The following is a 23,725-nucleotide window of genomic DNA, read 5'->3' as shown; positions in this document are numbered from 1 at the left end:
TAGTTGATTGGCCGATGAAACCAAATTTAAAATTGTTTGAGGGTTTTATTCATGAGGAACAAACAAAAACAATAAACACACACACACACCTCTAGTTTTTGGGCCTTATCCCTACTGAGGGGCTCCAGGGGGAAGCTGAGGTTGTTGGTCTCAGACAGGGAGCGCAGGTCAAAGTAGTACTTGGCATAGACGCTGGACGGCACGTTGATGTTGAACTGAAGCAGCTCCAGAAACTGTCGCTCCAGCTCATTCCTGGGAAGGGAAAATCTCAGCTGAGCTTTAGATTCAAATGTGGCGGCATTTGCCGCCACATAGTGGCTTATGAACTGCATCTTAAGGCTTAGTTCAGATTTTTGGACTTAAAGCTGTAGGAAATACTTGCCATTAATATAGTGGTTGCAAATGTATACAATGATTGCCTGAGTCCTGTGCCATTGGCCAATTGATCGTGTTAATAACTTTTCATTGGTTCAGTATTTACCGGTATAAAACCCACAGAACTGCTAGGAGTTCTGTGTAATAATCCAGATTATTTTTTACAGATATTGATGACACAATAATAAATGTGACCGTTAATGGCTCTGTCACTTTTGTTTTGTGTATTTCTAATGTTTGAAGGCAGTATAATCCATATAATATCGCAATCGGTCAGAATCGGTATCGGCAGATATGACCCTGCAAATTATCGGAGATTGGATATCGGTCATAATTTCATAATCATGCACCCCTAATTATTTGTCAAGTAGTCAAGCGTCAAACCGACAAACACATCATCCATCCATCCATCACTCACATGTCCTCCACTGTTATTTCTTTGAGGATCTGGCAGTAGTCCACGTTCCACACGGCCTGGTCGTCCCACACCTTGGAGGCCAGCAGGATGGCGCCCAGGACGATGCGTTTCCAGTTCCCTGGGCTGATGTCCATCTCTGCGTAGGTCAGTAGCCTCTCCAGATACACCTGGACAGGGACGTGCAGTGAATGTTAGAGAGGCAGGGGCTTTAAATCTACAAGATCTACAAGCTCACAACTTGTTGCAAGCCTTGAGAGCTTGTATCAGCTAGTTGATCAGCTTTTCTCGGGGCGCGGGGACCCCACACTCTTTAGCTGCTGGAGATGTAGCATGCGACATGGATTTCTAAACAGAGGACACATTCTTTCAAAGTAAAATGCTGCCTTCAAGTTCAGGAGAGTTCTCCTGGAGAATTCTCCTGGATGCTGCCTTCCTTCGGGTGTGGCATGGAAAGGAAAGGAAAGCATTTGCATTTTTTTCACCATAGTACTTTACATGCTGCTTTCATGGTCTAGAGAGAGGGCAGTTGTTTTACAGACCAGTAAAAAGGGCAGGGGCTCAAGCCCACTTTGATGTCTGTGTGTGCAAACTGTGCATGTGCCTACACCTGGACACATGAAAAGCCCCAGGGGGAGTGGGGTCAATAATAAGGGTGTGCGCCTGTGCGGGTGCTGGCACACAATCCGTCCCCCACACAGTGGCATGCATGCTCCTCACCCCAATACACTATATGGTACATACATAACTAGATATAATTGTCCCTGTCGGGCCGAAACCTCTTAACTCCATATTTTAACTTTTGGGGGTATTTTCGTAAATAAACGCCCTACTTGATCACACTACAGCCGAGCATCACACAAAAGCATCAAAACTAGCAAATCTACAAGCTTGAAGCTTGGCACAAATCATTTTCCTCTTGAAAAGTAACAGTTTTGGACTAGAATCTGAAATATTGTATTTCTTGTTTCTTTTTAAATAACATTGTTTTATTTCTTAGTATGTTCATACTGGCATGATCATGACACATACAAAAACAATAAATGGAATAATTCATAATTGTTGTACTGGGTGTACTATTTTTGCCACTTATCTCCAGGAGGTCACAGAGCACGCACATGCCTACAGTATAATGTTTATTCATTAACACGGCCTGAGTAGCGCAAGGCAGCAGTGTGTGTGTGTGTGTGTGTGTGTGTGTGTGTGTGTGTGTGTGTGTGTGTGTGTGTGTCAGTTTACCAGTGTGACGATGGCACACTCAGCCGTGAGTTGTGCAGCACTGAACAGCGTCCTGACAAAACGGTAGATCTGTTTCTGTTCTGGGTCCGACTGGTTGTAGTCTGGAGGAACTATTGATTTCTGGAAGAGGAAGGAGAGTCTAGTTCAGACTAGGGTTGGGAATTATCGTGATTAACCAGCCCACATGTGTGCGGTCCTCGGCCACGCACTCACAGACAGCATTAACCGCCCAATGAGAGAACCGCAGCATTTTCGATTAATTGTTATATGTTAAGTTTAATTGAAGAATTTTGTCACGGGGCAACCCGTGCCCTATATACAAAGATACATGAAACTGCTTTCTATGCAAGGACTGTTTTAAACTGGTTTATTGAAAACTGTGTGTTCACTGATTGTTTGCTAATTGTCTCTCCTGCACTGCTGGTGGCATTCCCTTGATTTAGGAAGGGGCCAAGTGCTAATAAGCCAGACCGAATCAGCCGTTGGCAAAAAAAAAATTGCCTGCCGGCGGATTACGGTCTGGAGAGGCTCAATTGTACGCCCATTTCCTACACCAGAGAACTGGTGTGGCCAATCGGGACACGGTATGCAATATGGGCGGGCTTTGGTACAGTGACGTTCAACGCTTGAGACCTTTGACTGACAGTAGCTCTAACCAATTGCGTCAAAGAGAAAATGTTTGAACCCGCCCCCCGGGAAACAAGATCCATACACAGCATCTCCAGACTCAAATACCACACGACAGTGTGATTTGAGTCTGGCTTATTAGCCAGGCTAGGGGAGGGGTGTTGTCTATGCTTTGAGGTTAATTGTCATTGAGTTTTCAACCCAAGTTATATTTGTTTAATTGTAACGCATTATTTAGGAATGTTTAGGTTACTTTTATTCAAGGTGTTTATGGAAGTATTTATATTAAGTATTTATTGAGAAATGTTGCTAATTGATTCTGTGTCCTGTGGTAGGATCCACTTCTATTTAAGGGAGGATGCAGGGACAGGTGAGTGAGTTGGTGGTGGGCTTAACACAGGTAACAGTCCTGAGGTAGAGCTACAGGGCCTTGTGTGACCAAGGTTTAACCTGAAGAGAGTTCTCATCCTGTTTGGTCTTGTTCAGTTGTGTATGCCTAAGTATTTATTTCATTGGTCTAATTTTGGCCAGTCTGTAGCTTTGAACTTTTGATATGTGAATTATTGTCGTTGCACTGAAGAAAACGGTCTGGAGGTTGGGGGAGGAGTTTTGGGAAGAATAAAAACCCTTAACCTACATTTGCTGACTGTTCTTGGAGCCTTGGCCGTTCGGGCAACTTTACAAATTTCTTAACAGCGATTAATGATCAACTATTAACCTCCCTAGTTCAGACCAGTTCAGACCGAGAGTTATTATATTCATATGATAACCACAAATGAGATTAGGTGATTTACCGAGAGCGGGTGTAGCTTCTCATCAAAGATCTCTTGCAGTATGTGTCCATCTGTGTCCCTGGAAGCACAAAGCACCTCAGATTAATCTACTGACACTTATGTCTGTTTTTAAATATTGTAGTTAGATACTTAGATGTTACTTTTCAGTATTCAAATAAAATAAAAAAGCAAAAGTAGCAGATCTACAAGCTCAAACCCACGCAGCGTTTTGAGCTTGTGGTTCTGCTACTTTTGATGCTTTTGAGTGATGCTGTAGGTAGGACAATCAATAGGCTGTTAATTTACAATTAAACACAAAATGTTAAAGATGAAGATAAGAGGTTTCTTATAAATGTATTAATTTAACTATTGGACAGCAACTGTTACACAATATAAACTACGTGGAGTAGAAAATGAAAGGTTTGCTCATGCTCACCTGTTTTTGATGTGATAGTAGATGGCCAGTGATACACTGTACAGACAGACAGAAAAGAGGAAGATGGTGAAACTTGTGACGCATTGAGCAGATTTAGACTGGATATATTAGGAATCATTTTGCAGTAAGTATAAAATAAGACTAAAGGTCTCCACACACCGGATGCGAATTCGGATTTTTAGCGGCGTTTCTCCATCGGTTTGCGAAAAACGCGGCCTTAAGTGGTTAAAACCACGCATTTTCACGCTATTATGACATCCAAAATATCTAGTCTCATCTCTCATGTCACCATTTCATTGTATTTATTCATTATTTTATTACAGTATTTGCATTCCAGTCATGCTCACCATTTGATGGTGTACTTGAGGTTGGGCTGACTGACCGTGTTGTCATCCAAGTAGATAGTGGAACAGGAGCTGTGTTTCCGCCTTATCGTCCCATGCTGCAAAGAGACACACACAGTCACCGTGACACACAGTCACCGTGACACAGTCACCGTGACACACACAGTCACCATGACAGTCACCGTGACACACACACAGTCACCGTGACAGTCACCGTGACACACACACAGTCACCGTGACAGTCACCGTGACACACACACAGTCACCGTGACAGTCACCGTGACACACACACAGTCACCGTGACAGTCACCGTGACACACACACAGTCACCGTGACAGTCACCGTGACACACACACAGTCACCGTGACAGTCACCGTGACACAGTCACCGTGACACAGTCACCGTGACAGTCACCGTGACACAGTCACCGTGACACACACACACACAGTCACCGTGACACAGTCACCGTGACACACACACACACACACACACACACACACACACACACACACACACACACACACACACACACACACACACACACACACACACACACACACACACACACACACACACACACACACACACACACACACACACACACACACACACACAGTTATTAGTGTACATGTCTTTGTTGGCGCCAAATGAAGCGTGCACTGTGTGTGGGAAAGGTAATCTCACTTGCAAGCCATGCAGAAGATGATTTTATTCTCTGTTTTAGCTGCTGTGCAACAAAGCTTAAAATAATTGGGTTTTGGGATTTAAAATACGGTGTACGTCCACATACAGTTCATTTTGATATTATCAAGGGAGCGGTTGAATTAATTTTCCCTTATGCTGATGAAAGATTTAATTAAAATAAGAAGATCAGAGATCTTGTTTTTTTCACCCATATGATTGATTAATTTAATTAATTTCATAATTAATTAATTAATTAATTAATTGAAGTACAGCTATTCAACATTTTGCACAAATCTGTTGTGTATCGTTGCACACTAAACACGCTGTTAATGAAACATGCTAAAACAGTGGCTCTGAAATGCTAGTGATACCGAGTACTGACAACTTTAGTTTACTTCTACTGTAGGTAGTTCTCTGCATTCACTTTAAACTAGGTCTAAAATGAAGGTTATTCTCAGATTACACAGCTAGTAAACCTGGGCATATAATGGGGAAAGGTCATGCAGTCGATATTTTAATAGCGGAAAACTACTGTTTCAAGCCATGGTGTGTAACATCAAAACCATTAAAGCTTTAAACTAAACTTTAAAAAAAAAGCTTGTGAGTTGAGTTTCCCTACTGTTCATGAACAATTGCCTTGATCAGCTGGTACTATGCTACAATACTAGCTGGCTATGTTTTTTATTGTGAGTTTAACTTTAATATATAGCAGCCATTGTAACTTTAAACATAGATTGAGGGCCAGCCTCTTGAAGCAACCCTCTCCACTTGATTCTAACGTAATGTAGCTTTATTGTGCATACTCAGACACAGATAGACATGCATGTACACTAGGCACACTCAGGCTTGCGCGTGCGTGCATGCGTGCACTCTCTCTCTCTCTCTCTCTCACACACACACACACACTTCACAAGTGTAAATAATGTATTTGTTGTTGTTTTTGTTATTTTCCATTCCTATGTTTGATTACTTTGTCTCCTTACTATTTGTATATTACTATTTGTATATTATCTTTGGTGAGAACCACATATAAGCCGTCCATGGGTTTCTTTTCTCACCTGCACACACACTTCTCTTTTATTGATGTTACCTTTGTACTGTTTTATTGTGCGAATAAACTAAATAATAAACTAAACTGAATGGCTGCTATATATTAAAGCTTAATTTTTCCACATAACATGCCAACATGCCACAATATGATAGAGAATTGCAAATGATATAAAATAATAGTAAACAGGTTCACAGGGTGAAACGATATGAAATGTAATGAAATAGAGCTAAATGGGTTAAATGGAGTATTCATGACATACGGTAGATAAATATGTTACCTTTGATTCCACAATATGTGTTAACTTGTAAAACAATATGATACATTGTCAATAAGCTTATGTCACATAAATCAGGAGCAGTGTAAATTGGGTAAGTAAAGTGACTAATTAAATACTTATGTAAGACACTTACATGATTGATGAACATGCTCTTTCGTTTTTCCCGCACTACAAATAGAAGACAGACATAAAACGTTTGTTTTGTTAAATTATGCAGGGGGAAAACAACAGTTTGTGGAAAGAGACCACAGTAGCACACCTCACTTGGGCTGCATCATAATGACAAAATCGAATGATCATAGCAATATGCAGTGATATGCAGAAGCCAATTCGACAGGTAAACACAGCTGAGGGTAAAGATGTTAATTGTGAAGTAGGTGTGTGTGTCAGTGTGTGTGTGTGTGTGTATATACATTATGTCACCATTTGATTGGAAAACCACAAACTAGTCAGATTGAAAAAGGTGCACCGACGACGAAGGCATGCCGTCTGAATGTGACTTGAGCCACGAGAGGCACTGTGTCGCCGTGCCGAGCATCGTGAAGTCACCTTCAGCCGACTCGGCACCACCCCGAGTTATGTCCCGATAGGGACACAATTAACACTTTGAGGGCGTTAAATTGATTGATCAAACGATATGCCCTGCTTAATACGACATCCCCGCTATTTGTTTTATGTGTCTAAATCGCCCTATTTTAATAATTAAAAAGAAAGTCCGTCATTGCCGCGGAGCTGGTGGAAGGAGCTAACTCTTATGATGTTGAAACCGGAAATCGACACATTCGCTGGGCTGCTAGGGCTTCTGGGAAATTGAGTCCAATGCAAGTGAACGGGGTTTTGTCTGACTACAACAGCCTCACACCCCCCTCCATGTACCGTAGCAAGATGGCGATTGGTGCGATGGAATGTAAACACACGGCGCAAGCTATCTTCAGCGGAATTTCGACGATCAAAAGCCCAGATACTTCAGCGTATGATCTAAAGGTAATAAAACAATCCCGGCAGCGTAGAATATTTTCATTATAACGCGTAGTACGCAGTAGAACTGTTAAGGGTGGGCGATATGGAAAAATATAATATCACGATTCTTTTTCATGTTGGTTTTTATGGTTATTTTTTAAGTACAACCACCTAGAGGGGGGAGGGTTGTGGACGGGTGGTGTATGTGTATTTTCACTATTTTGTGAAAAATTGAAAATAAAAAACAAAATATATATATATTAAAAAAAAGTACAACCAACTACAAAGTAACAAAAACTAAAAGAAAAAGTATTTTTGGCGAACAAAACCGTCGCTCTACAGTCTCTATTCTCAGAACCTTGGAGATGTAATTTCTTAGTTGGACGGGAGGGCCACGCCGTGGGGGAGCGCAGGAGGTGAACTCCAAAAAAACAAGCACTCCTTTTTCAATCCGACTGGTTTTTCAATCCGACTGTAACATACAGTACATCACACACACGCACGCACGCGCGTGATTGGTGTTAATGCTTATTAGGAGTCTCATCGGCTTGAATCGCATTCTGGGGGTTAAACATGGCAACACAAACATTGCAAGGGTACAATTGCAGAATAGGAACCTCAGTAGTTAGATTTGAGTTTTAGTTTCAGCATGAAGCCCAAGCTGTTACCCTACCCTAAAGTAGTGGTTCTCAAATGTTCTTTCAAGGACCCCCATAAATCATAGTGAGTGCATAAATGGAACCAAATGAACCAAGGGGCTAATTTGGTTCCATGTATGCACTCTCAGAGTTACAGACCTGTAAGGGTACCCCACCACCAACCCCCAAGGAACTCAGAGGGTCCCTAGACCAAACTTTGAGAACCACTTCCATAAACAACAACTAGGTAATAAGAATGACACAGCAGACAGCAGCATAGCATCAGCACACTTCACACCACCCGTTACTGGCATCATTGGACAGAAAAGCTTCTGTTGTAAGTGGTGAGAAATCACAATGTTAGACAAAGACAGAAGAACCCCATTTTAACAGACCAGAGGTGAATATATAGATAGTCCAGTAGGGGGAGACATTGATTTCACAACTCACCAGCTCTGCTTGGCTCTGTGGGGAAAAAAGCGAAAACCAACAAAAACATTCCAGTTACTCCATTTATTTATTTATATCAAGGCTGGGCAATTAACCCATACACATCAAAACCCATATTTAGAACCAGTCCGATGAATAACCAATAATCAATATATTTACGTTATATATCAAAAAATCAACACAAAAAACAAATCTAAACAAATCTGGCATGCAAATAGTGAAAATAGCAGATATTCTATTTTTACTACATTATTATTTTTTAAATAATTGTTCATCGTAAATTTGAGGCAAAAGTTTGAAATGTTGGTGATATTGATTTGAAACACGCACGCGCACGCACACAAATCCCCACAGGGAGCTAATACTCCAGGCTCCACGCCTCAAGGAAGCTGCATAAATTACCACATTTTAACCCTCTACACACAACACTGTAATCTACAACTTCAATATGCTGTGTAGATGATCATAGGGTGTGTGTGTGTGTGTGTGTGTGTACTGTAGACTGCACGGGACCAGTACAAGAAATGACAGAACCAGTACAGAAAGGCCCCTTTTCTACCAAAGACTTAGTTTCCGTTCTAGATTCTTGGAAGTTGGAACCATGGTGCTTTTACGGAACCGGCAGACATTTTTTGGTTCCAATTCCGAACCAATTTTTAGGGTTCTGAACCAATTCAATTTCAGTGGAAACACTCTGAACTGGTTCAATATTTAGGCAGGAAATAAGAACCAAACTGGTTCAACACCAGTGGAAAAGGGGCAAGAGAGACAGAAGAACCAGTAGAAACAGAACCAGTACACAGAGGCTCCTTTTCCACCAAAATAACTTGGTTCTAGAACTGGTTCTGTTCCGTTTTCTTTTATGATGGTTTATATCACATCTGCATCTTCCAACCTGAATAGTGACACAGCCACTTTGGTCGTATTTTTTGGTTCCAGTTCCAAACCAACTTTTAGGGATCAGAACCAATAAATTAAAAATGAATTAACCCCGGTGGAAACAGGGCCAATAGAGCACTAGTAGAGATAGATAGAGAGAGAGAGAGAGAGAGAGAGAGAGAGAGAGAGAGAGAGAGAGAGAGAGAGAGAGAGAGACCAGATATACACGCTGAGGAAGGCTTGACGCCGAAACGCGTCCGTGTTTTGTTTGTCCGTGCAGCATTATGCAATAAATGTACCAGAAAGACTTTGGACTGGAGTCGAGTGCTGGCTATTTCTCTATTTCAGAGAGAGACCAGTACACAGAGAGCGATAGACAGAACCAGGAGAGTACAGACTAGAGAGAGGACCCATTCACTCACCGTCTGTCTGGGACTTGCTGAGGAAGATGGTGCTGGCCCTAGGGTGGTCTGAAGGGTTGAAATCCATGTTCAACTCTGAAAAAAACCAAAACACAAAGACCACAGGTTTCAATGACAGTATTTACAGGTTACAGGTTTTGTTGTACAATTCAAGTCCAACACCTCCAAGCCGTCCAAGGGCTGAGGTTCAGAGGTTCGTCACCTTAAAGAAAATGTGTATAACTAATGTTGGCCATTGTAAAAGATCAACCGATGGTTCCGCTGAAATCGTATGGTAGGAGGCAGCCGGTATTATTTATGGTGGCTAATTATTAATATGGTGGCTAATTATTTATATATGGCTAAACAACTCTTCTAAAGTGCTGTTGAGCGGCATGGGCCGTGGTCCAGCGGTCCAGACACATGGGCACATAAGCAGCCTGACAGTGCATCACAGGTTCGAGTCCCGTTCCCGGCGATCTCTACTGCATGTCTCATCTCTCTCCCCGTTTCATGTCCATCTCCACTTTGGAGATGGACTATAAAAATAAAGACAGAAAAGCCCCAAAAATATCTAAACAAGCCCAAATTGATTAAATCAATTAATTACCAGCTGCATTATTATTATCTGTGGGTCTGCTGCTGACGTTATGCCACTTTTTAGCTGCGCTCCGCTGTTATGCTCAAATTAGTGACCCTAAAGAATTCTGAGGCAACATGGCTGGAGACGAGGCAGCCAATCAGAACTGCTCGACTAGCCATGCCGTGCAGACGATAATGAATTGCATTTTTATAGCGCTTTTCCAAGTGCTCAAATCGCTTTACAATGGTTCATTCATTCATACATTGGGAGGTGAAGCGGCGAACAGTCGACGCCAGCGTCCTCACTTCCCACATTCACACACCAATGGTGGCAAGCTCACACCGACCAACTCATTGGAGGCAATGTAGGGTTCAGTGTCTTGCCCAAGGACACTTCGACATGTGGACAGGAGGAGCCGGGAATCGAACCGCCGACCCAGGGATCATTGGACGACCTGCTCTACCTCCTGAGCCACAGCCGCCCAAGTCCCAAGTCGATGGGATGTTATGCGTCGTGACAGAAATAAGCTAAGCAGCCTCCAAAAACCAAACCAGGCAAGCAACTGTGAATGAATCCACGTTAGGCTGGAAATATGCAGACTTGGCGACACTCTACGAAGCAGCTGGTAAAAATTAAAGTGCTGTTGAGCAAGCCTGCAGTACGTGTCGTGCCCCTGCACTCTGACCTCTCCGAGTCAATATTATGCCAGTCAGTGTAAATGCATGAGTTGGATGCTGTGGCCTGTAGAATGTTCGTTGCATACTGCTGTTGCATGTTAGTAACAGCAGATATACAAGCTCACAACGGGTCACGAATGTGATGCGTTGTGAGCTTGTAGATCTGCTATTTACTGAGCGCGACACCGGCACACAAATAAGCATAACTGAGGCAGCAGAGGCATAATGTGAAAACATCATTCCATTATGTTGAGGAACATGTTGGGACTTAAACCAGTGGTTCTCAATTAACTTTTCAACAGCTTTCACGGCCCACCAATCTGACCACTAAACCCGGTAGAAGTGTTAAAATGGTCGGCCGCGTGCATTTTCAGAACATGATCATCTTAATGATCATTCAATGAATCCATCGTGTTCCGACTTGGATCAAAGGAACTAATGTAGTATACTTTGTTCCTATTTATTGGCATTCTAATGAAAAAGATTTTGTTTAGAATGTGATATATTATTACAGTTAGAATTTTTCGCCAATTATTTCCCCACTTGCAGTATCCTCACGGCCCACCAGCACAGGTTGAGAATCACAGAACTAAACCAACACCTGCACTCACAAAGCTACATCCGCATGCGAGTCATGCTGTCCTGTGCTGCATCGTTGAGCCTTGGGATATGAGGCCAGATATATTTGTGTATGTACTGTATGCAAAATGTCTGTGCACTTGTGCGTGCGTGGCTATGTGCGTGTGAAATGGGGTCATAATATTTTCTGCATTCAGGGAATTTTTCATAGCAGAAATGCAGAAGCGACGCAGCCCTGTAACCCTGACACAAGCCCCCATTCCCTGTAAAAGAGCCTTTGTTATTTGGTGAAATCAGCGTTTAAAAATGCCTGGTATGCAGTGGATGCAGCCACATATACTCCTACTGTATTAGATGCAGGGCAGCAGATAAAGAATTCTGCAGCCATTTGATTACAGATTACGGTTCTCTTTATTAGTTGAGCCGAGAGAGAAGCAATGCAAAGCTATTGTAATGAGGTTGTCAGTATATGTGTGTGTGTGTGTGTGTGTGTATATATATATATATATATATATATATATATATATATACACACACACACACACACACACACATATACTGACAATGTCGGTATATATGTCCAAACATGGATCCAATGTAGTTATTATTTAGTTCACTTCTGTACAATGAAGTAGGCCGGGCATTCATTTAATTAAAGTTGAAATACAGAGAGATTTGAAGTTTCTCCCCGACAGACTAGATATACGCCGTATTCAAATCACAAACACGAGGCCATGAAACTTCATATAATATAGATCTCAATGTCAATATTTCGTCATATGGTGGAATTTGTCGGGTCAATGTCAATGGTTAAGAAGGTCAATAATTGATTAACACATTGTTTTGCATGTCTTCTGAATTATTCATCAAAGTAGGATGAGACTGATCCCATTTGAATGCTTGTCCCAATCATTTCACTTCCTTATATTAGGTTTCCTAGAATAGATGATGCAACTTAATGATGCAAGCTGACGTAGCGGTTTGGCATATCGCAGTTCAACTACACAAACCTTTAGGTTGCCTTGTATTTCACATGGAAAGATTGTGAGCACCATGAGGTCATAGGCTCATCCTATCCAATCTTATCTTATCTCTATTGTCGTGGGCTTTGGCAAGTAAACCTTGTGCACATCTACAAACACTGAGCAGGAGTTTTATGAACCTATTACTTTGTAAAAATGGATCAGAGTTGTTACTGTACTTGTTGCTTGTTGTTTCCCCTCTAGTCTACACCAGATGTATTTAGCTGAAAACAGCCGATCTACAAGCCCACAACGTTATTATCGGCGAACACTCCCCCTCAAGGTCAGCAGAGACTCAATTACAAGAGATGCTTTTTCAGGCACACATGATAAAGAGCGCACACGCACGCACGCACGCACGCACACGCGCACACGCACACACGCACACACACACACACACACACACACACACACACACACACACACACACACACACACACACACACACACACACACACACACACACACACACACACAGTGGAATGCTGCTCCTGACATGTATCATAGACATGTCAGATATGTCACACATGTGTCAAACAACAAGTCTGTCAATCCAAGGCTGAGGCACAATTTAGCGCACGCACATCTGGCCTGCCTCGTTTATCTTGGCTGCAACAATAGAAGAGCTGATGCAAGCAGTGTTCTCAAGCTATTCTCCATATTCCACCATGGGAAGCACATCACTCAGCCTGTCAGATGAGACAATGGCACAATGACAGGTCATAAAGATACAGTACAGCTTAACATTACAACGTTTAGTCAGTTTGTCCACCAGATAATCACAAGTCACAACATAATTAAACTTCATGTCATCTCCGTATTCATCAAATCATCAGATCTAAGTAAAAGTAAGTCACAAGCTATGGGGAAGGTGATATTTTTTGGTTAAAACAAAACACCTTTTTTTTAAAAGGTGAAAGCACTATATTGTGAGTGTACCCATAGCTATAGACTAGCGTATGTTCAGTAACAGGAGTCTCCTCGTCTCTCCAAGGGGGGGGTGGGACGGGACACACACACACACACACACACACACACACACACACACACACACACACACACACACACACAGTCATTTATTGTTGTATATAGATAGCGTAGTGATGCTAATGCGCTGCTCTGGTATTTATTGTACTTAGTTAATAATTTATGTGATGTTAATTGGGTGTGTGACTTTGACGTCGTCAGCTCTGCCAAATCTTATGTCATAGTATTGACTTGCATGGCCCAAGTCAGGTGCCAAGTACTCCATTACTGCTATGTGAGAGGTAGGTCTGCGTAACTGCATGCAAAGTTACCAGATTTAGAGATAGGGTTGATGTAAAAATAATTTAAATAAATAAATGAATAAATAAAATAAGAGGAAAAATACTTAATTTAGAGTTAACCTCCCTGTATGTTCCACATCCAACAAAACAAAGCAAAACAGACGTGACAGAAACAAATATCGCCAACAAACAGCAAACCAAGTGCAACAACAAAAACAGCCCGGCCTGAAGGGAAAACACTGTTCTCCTCCTTGAATTTCCCAGAGTTCTCTCAGTGTGCCGGTGTCAAATGCAGATATGTGATATCACCCAAAACCAACCAGCACCTCAGCTAAACTTTAACGAAGGCTCGCGCTCGGCACCTGCGCGTTGTAAGCTGACACGGCCCAGCTAGCCCGGTCAGCTAGCAAAACCTACCGCTCTGCTAATGAATTAACAATGAACAAGCCTGTTGCAGACACGGCCAAACAGTTGTAGCGTGATGGTGCGCTCACACTACTGCCTTTGTTTATATAGTGATTTAATGGATTTCACAAGCTTCTTCTCCAACTGATTTATTGCCTGTCGTTCATGAACTATTTTTCCATCATATTTTGTTATGCCTTTCAAAGCATTCCCCTTTTCAACAACACGTGCAAGAGGAAAGCAGTGAGGGATATGGTGTAGGCCAGGGAATAGTAGAGGTGGGAACAGTGGGACTTGATGTCGGGCCCACAGGGTCACATGTAGGAGTCAGTGGAGGCTTGCATCTCATTCCCAGCCTCCACACCAGCCAAACACTGTAAATACTTATTTTTTTAAATTAATGCCTGTGTTGTTTCAAGGTGTAACACATTACTTGCCTAGGTTAACCCTGACATCCCTCTTTTGGGCATATCACTTTACTTAAAATGTTGTTTAATTATTATTGATTTTTCAGAAACAGTGAAATATACAGTATCTACAAGCACACAACGTGACATTGTTGCTTTTATGTTGTACAACTTAGTACACAGGGCTTAAGTGGTTATGAAAAGGGTCCGTTAATAGCAGATTTGTGGGCCATAATTAAGGTTCCTTTTCCACCAAAAGAACTTTGGTTCTAGAACTGGTTCTGTTCTTTATTTTATCACATCTGCATCTTTCAACCTGAAAAGTGACACGCCCACTTTGGTTCCCACCCACTTCAGGGCAAGAAGTAGTATTTTTTGGTTCCAGTTCAGAACCAACTTTTAGGGATTTAGGGATCAATTTGGAAAAAAAGGAACAGAACCGGCTCAACCCCGATGGAAAGGAAAGGAGTGTGAAGAGGAGGCAACTTTAGAATTGGGAACCTGTGTATGTTAATAAGTAAAGTACAAGTGAATTAGTTATGAGCAATACCTCACTTTAGACTGCGTAACATAGTCTGAGTTAGAAAAACTGAAGTTATTTGGACACTATTAAAACTTGGAATTTGGGTGTTACAGTAGCAATCATGTGGAACAGTTTGCGCTGTTGACTCAAGGCTTACAAACGATAATGCCAGGTGCAACTGCAAAAGGCCAGCGTAAAAATCTAGAATGAACAGAAAAGCACTTACAAAAGGTTAATTTAGGATGCAAAAATTGACTTGCTCATGGGAGATGGGTCGTGTCAACTCCATTCCCATGCAGTCACTGAACATTGGCTTGTTTTCTCTAGCAAGTGCATTCAGACGCCTGATTTTGTGGCCACTCCATGTGTGTGGAGTGTAGGACTGCGCCATTGATTAACTTCTTAGCATATTTTATAGATTTATTTTCGTGGTGTATATCAATTTATCAAATCTATTAAATACTTAAGTTAAGCATTATTTTATAGCAAAAATATGAGCAGACGCTCTTAATCCTGGAACCTAATACTGTGAGACGGTGCAGTTGCTGAGGCTGCTCTGTCTGGCAACATTTTTTACCTCTGCCGACCTATAGGATCAAATGATCTCATCCATGGTTCGTGCCATTATACAATGTTATAAGAGAAGATAAAACTTTATTGATCGCTGTGGATCAACTGGATTGCTACAGTATCCAGTAATAGGAAATAGGCTAGAGGAGGGGAATTTAGTGGCAGAACGCAAAAGAAAAATTAAGAATTAGAGAACTTCAAAAACTACATCATCTCACAATTGGGCATAAAACCAGCCGCTGTTCACTACTGTGCAGTACCAGATATAAGTATGTACATTTGCATAGTATAAACAAAAGTATGACCAGCTGCAAAACACAATTAGCTGCAAACTTGATACAGTGCAAATTCTGATATTGAACAAACAATGTCCAGTTAAAATCGTATTGCACCTATTATTATTATTATTATTATTATTATTATGAGGACGTTTTCTTTGTTTCATGTCCATTTGTGTGAATCTGATGAACTGAACGATTACAAATTTAAGTAGACGATTACTTTTCACACAAATAATTGCAATTAACGATTTAGTGTTTCTCGGCATCGAACATTGTGAATTTCTATGTGTAGGCTTCTTGGCCGTTAGGCTTCGTAATCACAACTAGCACAAGGCAGATATGACAAATTACTTGAATATACAAAAACATTAATGACAAATGTAATAATTGTATACTTGTAAAAATGTGTAAGAATTTAAACAGTGGAACTAGTTGATTGTGACGTGTTGTAGAACGTAGATAAACTATTTCTGCTATTTTCGGAAAATGCTTGAAAATGTATGGCCATTTTTCGACATGGAAAGATTGACGAGTCATCTCAAATAATTGCGATTAAGCGTTTATGCAATAACTGTGACAGGCCCGCATGAAAGCTGTGCAGCTAGCAGGGACAAAACCGAACGTGCAAAACATTGAAAAGCACCAGAGAAGACCTTTCCCATCACTTCCTCTACATCTCCATTAGCCTGACACTCTGCAGACTAATGGAGATGGACAGTGATGAGAGCATGCCATTCTATCCCCCCTAATAATGTACACACACGCACGCACGCACGCACGCACGCACGCACGCACGCACGCACCATTGTTGGCTTGTAAAAGCTGACTTTAACCAAACAGTGCAGAGTCATCCCTGCCTGCCTGCGTGGGAGAGAGGATTGACCTGCATCAGTTGAAACATCCTCCAGCTGCCAAGAACCAAGCACTAAAACATTAGTCACATGGCTGCAACTTCTGTATATTTTAATGGCATGACTCTGCAAATGGCTAGCAGTCAATAAGAGGGTCTGTCTGTGGGTACTAGTAGTCTGGGTGTCTGTTAGTCCTGACTGAGCCAATCCCACAAAGCTCTGTACTGAGCAGTGCCAAATATCCCGCGCACACTGCCACTGCCAGGTGCAAATGCACTCATTTTCAACTGTGCCACCACTGCCCCCGTGGTGGGTTGTTTATTTACAGCTCTGACCTACACCTGTTGGTAACCTATGAGCTCAGCATGTTTCCTTGTGGGGGTTACCATGCAACTACTCGCAACCAAACGGTTGCGAGTAGTTGCATGAAACCATTATCTCAAATGGCAGTTGAAAGGAGTTGCATTGGTGTGGTTTGGGCCTTACAGAGACACGCAACCCATTTCCAAATGTCCACTGCATGTTTAGTGAGTTAGTAAATCAACCATGTAACGATTGACCAGACCTGTTCATGTGAAACGCTGCTGACTAGACATTCAATGAAATTGAATGGAAGGCAAGTACACAATAAAACATAGATTTGGCAATCTATAAATTCCACCACAGTAGTACCATTTTGGTCTACTTGGTCCGAGTCTCAGAGGAGGGCTGTGGACAGTTTAGAAAGTGACTACCAGGCCTGGGCCATGGCTCAGTGGTCCAGGCACCTTGGCTGGTAATCCAGTCTGGCAGTGTGCCGCGGGTTCGACTCCCGATCCCGACAGCCTTTACTGCATGTCTTCAAAAACAAAAATAATAATCTCCCACAAAAAACATTTCACATTTTTTTTGGTTTTATAGTATACATTCTATTGAATCCACAGCAGATAGTAGGGCCAGTCCATTCTATTGAATCCACAGCAGATAGTAGGGCCAGTCCATTCTATTGAATCCACAGCAGATAGTATGGCCAGTCCATTCTATTCTATTGAATCCACAGCAGATAGTAGGGCCAGTCCATTCTATTCTATTGAATCCACAGCAGATAGTAGGGCCAGTCCATTCTATTGAATCCACAGCAGATAGTAGGGCCAGTCCATTCTATTGAATCCACAGCAGATAGTAGGGCCAGTCCATTCTATTGAATCCACAGCAGATAGTAGGGACAGTCCATTCTATTCTATTGAATCCACAGCAGATAGTAGGGCCAGTCCATTCTATTGAATCCACAGGTAGGGCCAGTCCATTCTATTGAATCCACAGCAGATAGTAGGGCCAGTCCATTCTATTCTATTGAATCCACAGCAGATAGTAGGGCCAGTCCATTCTATTCTATTGAATCCACAGCAGATAGTAGGGCCAGTCCATTCTATTGAATCCACAGCAGATAGTAGGGCCAGTCCATTCTATTGAATCCACAGCAGATAGTAGGGCCAGTCCATTCTATTGAATCCACAGGTAGGGCCAGTCCATTCTATTGAATCCACAGCAGATAGTAGGGCCAGTCCATTCTATTGAATCCACAGCAGATAGTAGGGCCAGTCCATTCTGGCCATCCACCCAAAAATACAAACAAGCACAGGGTTCAGCTGAGCATGCCAATTAGTGCCTTCTTTATAGGCACCAATGGATTATGAAATTCAGGAAATTAAATCTGGGTGGCAGCGGTGGCCGAACGGATAGCGGCGCGGTCTTGAGTTGATACCGGAAGGTTCCCAGTTCGAATCAGCCGTCCGACACGTTAAAATTACCACCGCTGAAGTGCCCTTGAACAAGGCATTGAACCACTACGATGAAATGTGTTCTATGAGCAGGGCCTGGCTGGAAACAAGTTCTTGAGCTTAGCCCAGATACCCTGGGTAAATATAGATTTAATTTCATTTAATTTAATTTCATTTCATTTCATTTCAAAGAAGGTGGAACTCAAACATGAATACTGCTCCTAGTATTTACTAATGCTATTGCATAACAAACTTGGGAAACGCTACAGTTGGACCTCAAAGAGCCGAGTGCAAATCTTCTCGACCTCTGCATCGGGCAGCCTGATCGAGTTATTGACCAGCAAGGCTGCAGCAATCAATCTGCCTCATTCCCTGCTGGGAATGTCTTCATTATAGTTGGTCAATGAAAGTTCTGTTATCTCTACATTAGGAGATGTTGTGGGGAGTGGGACATCGTTAAATTGCAGCGGCAGTTAGTGTCCGCGCACAACATTTAGAGATATATGTACTGCACAATGTAATTTTGTGGGTTTCAATCCAGTTTATATACTGTGTGTATGTGTCACCCCACCGTGCACCTCTACCCTCTCATGTCACTCCACTGTTCAGTCTGTGTTGTTAATGTTAACCACATGACATGGCGTCCCTCCCTATTCTACCATTTGGCCAAAAAAGCAGATCTTCAAGCCAACAACAAGACACAAATCTGATTCAAACTTCGGATGCTGCTAATGTATTGAGCTTGTAGATCTGCTATTTTCGGCTAATGCTCCCCTCAGAATAGGGATACTAGGGCTCAAGTGGTTAATGTAGAAAACAAATTAAAACGTTCCCATGACAAACATTTGGCAGAGCCCCTGTAGTAACTCTGAGGACAACCTAGGGGTCACATGGGCTATTCAGGAAGGGGCAGGTTTGGTGACACCAGATGAAGAAAAAGAGATTCATGTCCGCACATTACAAACTGCTCTCCGGTGTTTGTTTTTTATTTAACCAAAAATAATTAATACAAAATAACACCATTGTAGGGCTTCATCGGGTGAACGTGAACATGGGTGAAACGTTAAATAAATAAAAGAGTAGCACATTCCCTTTTTCTTCACTTGATTATTGTTGGGACCAGAGTGATTAAAGCACTGTGGGATGTGGCACTGGCATATATATTTTTTCTTTTTCTTTTGGTGACACCAGACGCATAAATCTGTGAATAAAATGCTAATGTAATAGCCTGAGTGTTTAACTGCCATGGCAACTGGTTGCCAGTTCAACCAGGCAGCGCTCTGAAGTGATGAAGAGAGGGGCTCTGGAAGGCAGTGAATTACTTTCTCATTACTCGTCAATAAATCAATCGGGGACCTCTCTCTCTCCCGTGAACACTCTGACCTGGGTGGGAGGAATACGTCTTTAGAAATGAAGGAATATACACTGCAGCGCCCGCGGGAGTTGTCCGTTTGGTTTCACCACAGAGTCATTTACCAGGAATAACGCTACAGTCGGGCAGAAACCTCTTATCTCCATATTTTAACCTTTTCTGCTTTTTCGTAAATTAATGTCCTACACAAAAGCATCAACAGCAGCAGACCTACAAGCTCGAAACGCGGTGCGAACCGATGCTTTTTGAGCTTGTAGATCTGCTGCTTTTGATGGTTTTGAATCCTATAAAAGAAACAGTTTTAGACATGAGGTGCCAATATGCACAAAATCACAACAAGGATAATATGATGTGATTCTTGCTGAAGAACTCAAAAGGTATACAGGATATTGTCATTAAGTTACATTTAAGTCAGTCTACTCGTATAGTGCCGAGCAGACAATTTATTGTGTCTGGTTCACTATCAGAAGCACATTGCTCTACCACAGTAGTTCCCAAACTGTGGTGTGTGCACCCCTTGTGGTGCGCGGCCGCGAGCACCTTCTAGGGGGCGCGTGACATGAAAAGGCTAATAGTGGTGCTATGGTTTTATTTGAAATATATTAACATATTATGCCAATATATGGAAAGTATATGCAGAATATGGCATATAATAATTTACTGCATGTCACCCCCCCCATCTCTCTCCCCATTTCCTGTCAGCCTACTTTCTATCCCTCCATAAAAAATATAAAATAAAGGCGAAAGCCACAAAAAAAACATTTAAAAAAAAGCCTCAAGTGTAGGTAGACCATTATCTAAACCCACTGGCTCTGACCAGAAGCCCTACAATCTACATTTACAGGTACAAGTGAATGGGACCGTTTTGTCTCCTAGTAAGCAGGCAACCCTTTAAAGTAGGACAGTGCACCTCTGGATTAGCATATTTTGATATGTGTCGACGCAGAAAGAGCGGTTTTGAAGGGAGATCAAGAACACAATACAGAGAGAGAGAGAGAGAGAGAGAGAGAGAGAGAGAGAGAGAGAGAGAGAGAGAGAGAGAGAGAGAGAGAGAGTCAGAGACAGAGAGAGATATGCAGACAGAGATATACCGGTATGCAGGCTGAGAGAAGGCTTGCAGAGCAAGTTATCAAATCTCAATCTAAATGTGAATCCGCTTACTCACTGCAATCTAAATCCTTTTGAATCTCAACTAAATTGTAAGAGTGAGGAAAACCATTTCGCTGTGCAAAAAAGAAAGACAAAACTATCCACCTTTTAAGGTATTTGGAGACAATGCTCTCTAAATCTTTATACATGTGGCGCGACCTTCAGATTTGGGGTGAAACAATGCAATAAGATGAAGATCATATTAAAGAGACTTAAAATAAATCAAATCTGAATACTTTACTACTCTAGGTCCACTCTGCTTCCAAAATGGAACTGACGCTAACAAACCCCAAACATACAGAAAGGTTTAAAGTCTTCAAATGTTTGTTTTTGTTTACAGTTTTTACTATGTTCCAGACAGCAGTTTATTACGTAATAACAAGTTACAACGATAGCACAACAACCCCACACAAAATAGCCCATCTATTGACCACACTTTGACAAAAGTAAAAACCTCAAAACAATAATCCATGTTCAAAGTACCCACAACGCACATTTCCTGAATGGTTGCCCTGAAACATGGGGAAGAGAGAGTCAACCGCCTCCAGGCTTCCGTAGGCCACACCTAAATATATAAGCTCATCAGCTGATGCCTGGCGCCTCGCAGAATGAACAGTCATCTTAACAGAGATACACAGTAAGCTTTGTAAGTGAGAGGGAGATCATAGGACTGCTTTGTCTGTGTGTCTCTCTCTCTCTCCCTCCATCTCTGGCTTTCTCTTCTCGTCTATCCACTCTCCCTAGTGCCCCTATTCTTGGCATGTTAAAATTGCCAAACATTCTGCTAAATTAGATGAACATCTATCTATAAATGCACTAAGTGTCTTATGCGTACGTGTGTACATACGTCTGTAATCCACGTAACTCGGAAACCGCCCCACCGACTTCAAATTCGACACATGTGTTCCACAACACCACAGGGAGTACAGTGCCCGGTGTCGAGAACCGCCACAAAAGGCCTCTGCCCAGGCTCTGGACAGGGCCCCTGCCCAGGCTCTGGACAGGGCCCCTGCCCAGCCTCCATGGAGCTGACCTGTTCTGACATCACAATGAGGTTCTGACATCTGCATGCATAGACTCCATATTTTGGCATGCCTGACAAAGAACTCCACATATGGGCATAAAAGGGACACAGACATAATAACTGGGTGGGGAATTAATTTCCAACTTGCATCGTTCCAAGTAGGCCAGTGCCCAACGGGCACCGCTCTAGTTGATTACAATAGGGGACTTGACCCGGACTTTACACACTTGATTTTCACGTAGTAAACATTTTCATAAATACTAATAGGCCTACGTATGTTTTCAACCACTAGTTCGCCTTAAATCATCATTAATCATCATAACCTTTATTTAAGCTCGGAGTACAATTGAGGGGCAGGCCCTCATTTTCAATGTAGCCTAAATAATAACCAAAATAGCAGATTGCTAATTTGCTACACATTGTGTGCTTGTAGATGACTATTTTCCGCAAAGCGATTTGGTGTAGAGGGAAAAGGGAGGGAGACTATTACAGGTGTACTAAAAGTTAGAAAACAGAATTTCCCTGTGGCATGAAATAGATAGATAATTATTATTTTCATTATTTATTGACCGTCCCACATATGAAGCCCCCTCCTTCCCACCCTCTACACATCTACAAGCTGACAACACATTGTGAGTTTGTACTTGTAGTTCAGCTATGTGCCAAAAGCTATTTTTGCCAAATGTGCCAAAACATTTTGCCACAGAATAGGGATGCTAGGGTTCATGTGATTAAGTAATAAGGTATTAGACAAGTTACAATTGTGTATTTATTTGCATTATATTCCACAGGATAAGTTATACGTAACGTTAACACACTGCAGGAATATTGTATCAGACATTTCAGAACATTTTAAGTTATTGCAAAATATTATCAACAATTTGTCAGTGATTTTATGGAAAATTATACGTTCATGTTGGGGCAACCAAATGGCTGAACCTGATGTTGTGCTATAAATACTATTAACAGCATCCTAAGTTTGAATCTGATTACTGACCCGTGTCACATGTCTTCCCTCTGTCGACCCACTAACCGTCAGATCTCTCCTTCTCTACGTTGTCTTAAAAATATGTCTAACCACTTTCAAGTTGGTGTCCCTGTTTTGGACATGCCTAGGTGGAAATGAAGTTCCAAAGATAGCAGATTTACAAGCTTAAGTGGATAAGATGTGCCCATGTCTTCTCTGCATAAAGGACCATTGTCGTCTGATCTTATAGGTTAGGGCGACTAGACCACTGAAATTCAGATCTGTGAAACTGGCCCAGTTAAATGCTTATAGAGAAGAAAACTGCTGCACACACTGGGCTGTGATTTATTTTACCACCTCCAGATGGAAGAGGATTTTGGAAAGATTTTTATAAGACTACATTCTGGTCTAATGTAGTCCTTTAGTAATCCAAATCTTGTCAAAAATCTTGTAGTGTAAGTTATGGGAGGCTTTAGACCCTACACTTTGTTAACCGAGGTCTGCCCAGGGTCCTTACGGGATCCTCCTCTCCTTTTTCCCCTCTGCACCAAATCACCTCGCCGAAAATAGCAGACCTACAAGCTCACAATGAGTAGCATCTGCCGAATGCTCATCACATTTTTCCAAATGTTAACCTGCTATTACGACATGCCAGGAATAGGGACACTAAGGCGTTAATCGCGTTATATAATTCAGCGATGATGTCTTCTTAAAATCAGCCATCTCAGAAGTCAGAAC

The 23,725-nt window shown here is 42.0% G+C and overlaps 1 protein-coding gene across 1 annotated transcript in view; it reads right to left on the bottom strand.

Annotated features, from left to right (window-relative positions):
* The window catches only part of LOC306943554 (cyclin-Y-like), a 35,700-nt gene that overhangs the window by 4,558 nt on the left and 7,417 nt on the right, over window positions 1-23,725 (bottom strand). The window contains exons 2-10 of the mRNA XM_079529951.1: window positions 9,571-9,645; window positions 8,270-8,284; window positions 6,355-6,389; window positions 4,213-4,307; window positions 3,866-3,901; window positions 3,451-3,508; window positions 2,030-2,149; window positions 794-960; window positions 90-252 (exon numbers count right to left, since the gene is read on the bottom strand). Coding sequence (XP_079386077.1) covers window positions 90-252; window positions 794-960; window positions 2,030-2,149; window positions 3,451-3,508; window positions 3,866-3,901; window positions 4,213-4,307; window positions 6,355-6,389; window positions 8,270-8,284; window positions 9,571-9,645 — 764 coding nt within the window. The remainder of the gene's footprint in view (window positions 1-89; window positions 253-793; window positions 961-2,029; window positions 2,150-3,450; window positions 3,509-3,865; window positions 3,902-4,212; window positions 4,308-6,354; window positions 6,390-8,269; window positions 8,285-9,570; window positions 9,646-23,725) is intronic.

Source organism: Electrona antarctica (assembly GCF_951216825.1).
Source record: "Electrona antarctica genome assembly, chromosome: 19".
NCBI lineage: Eukaryota > Metazoa > Chordata > Actinopteri > Myctophiformes > Myctophidae > Electrona > Electrona antarctica.
The sequence above is the reverse complement of the archived record's forward strand: the minus strand, read 5'-3'. Positions and strand labels throughout refer to the sequence as shown.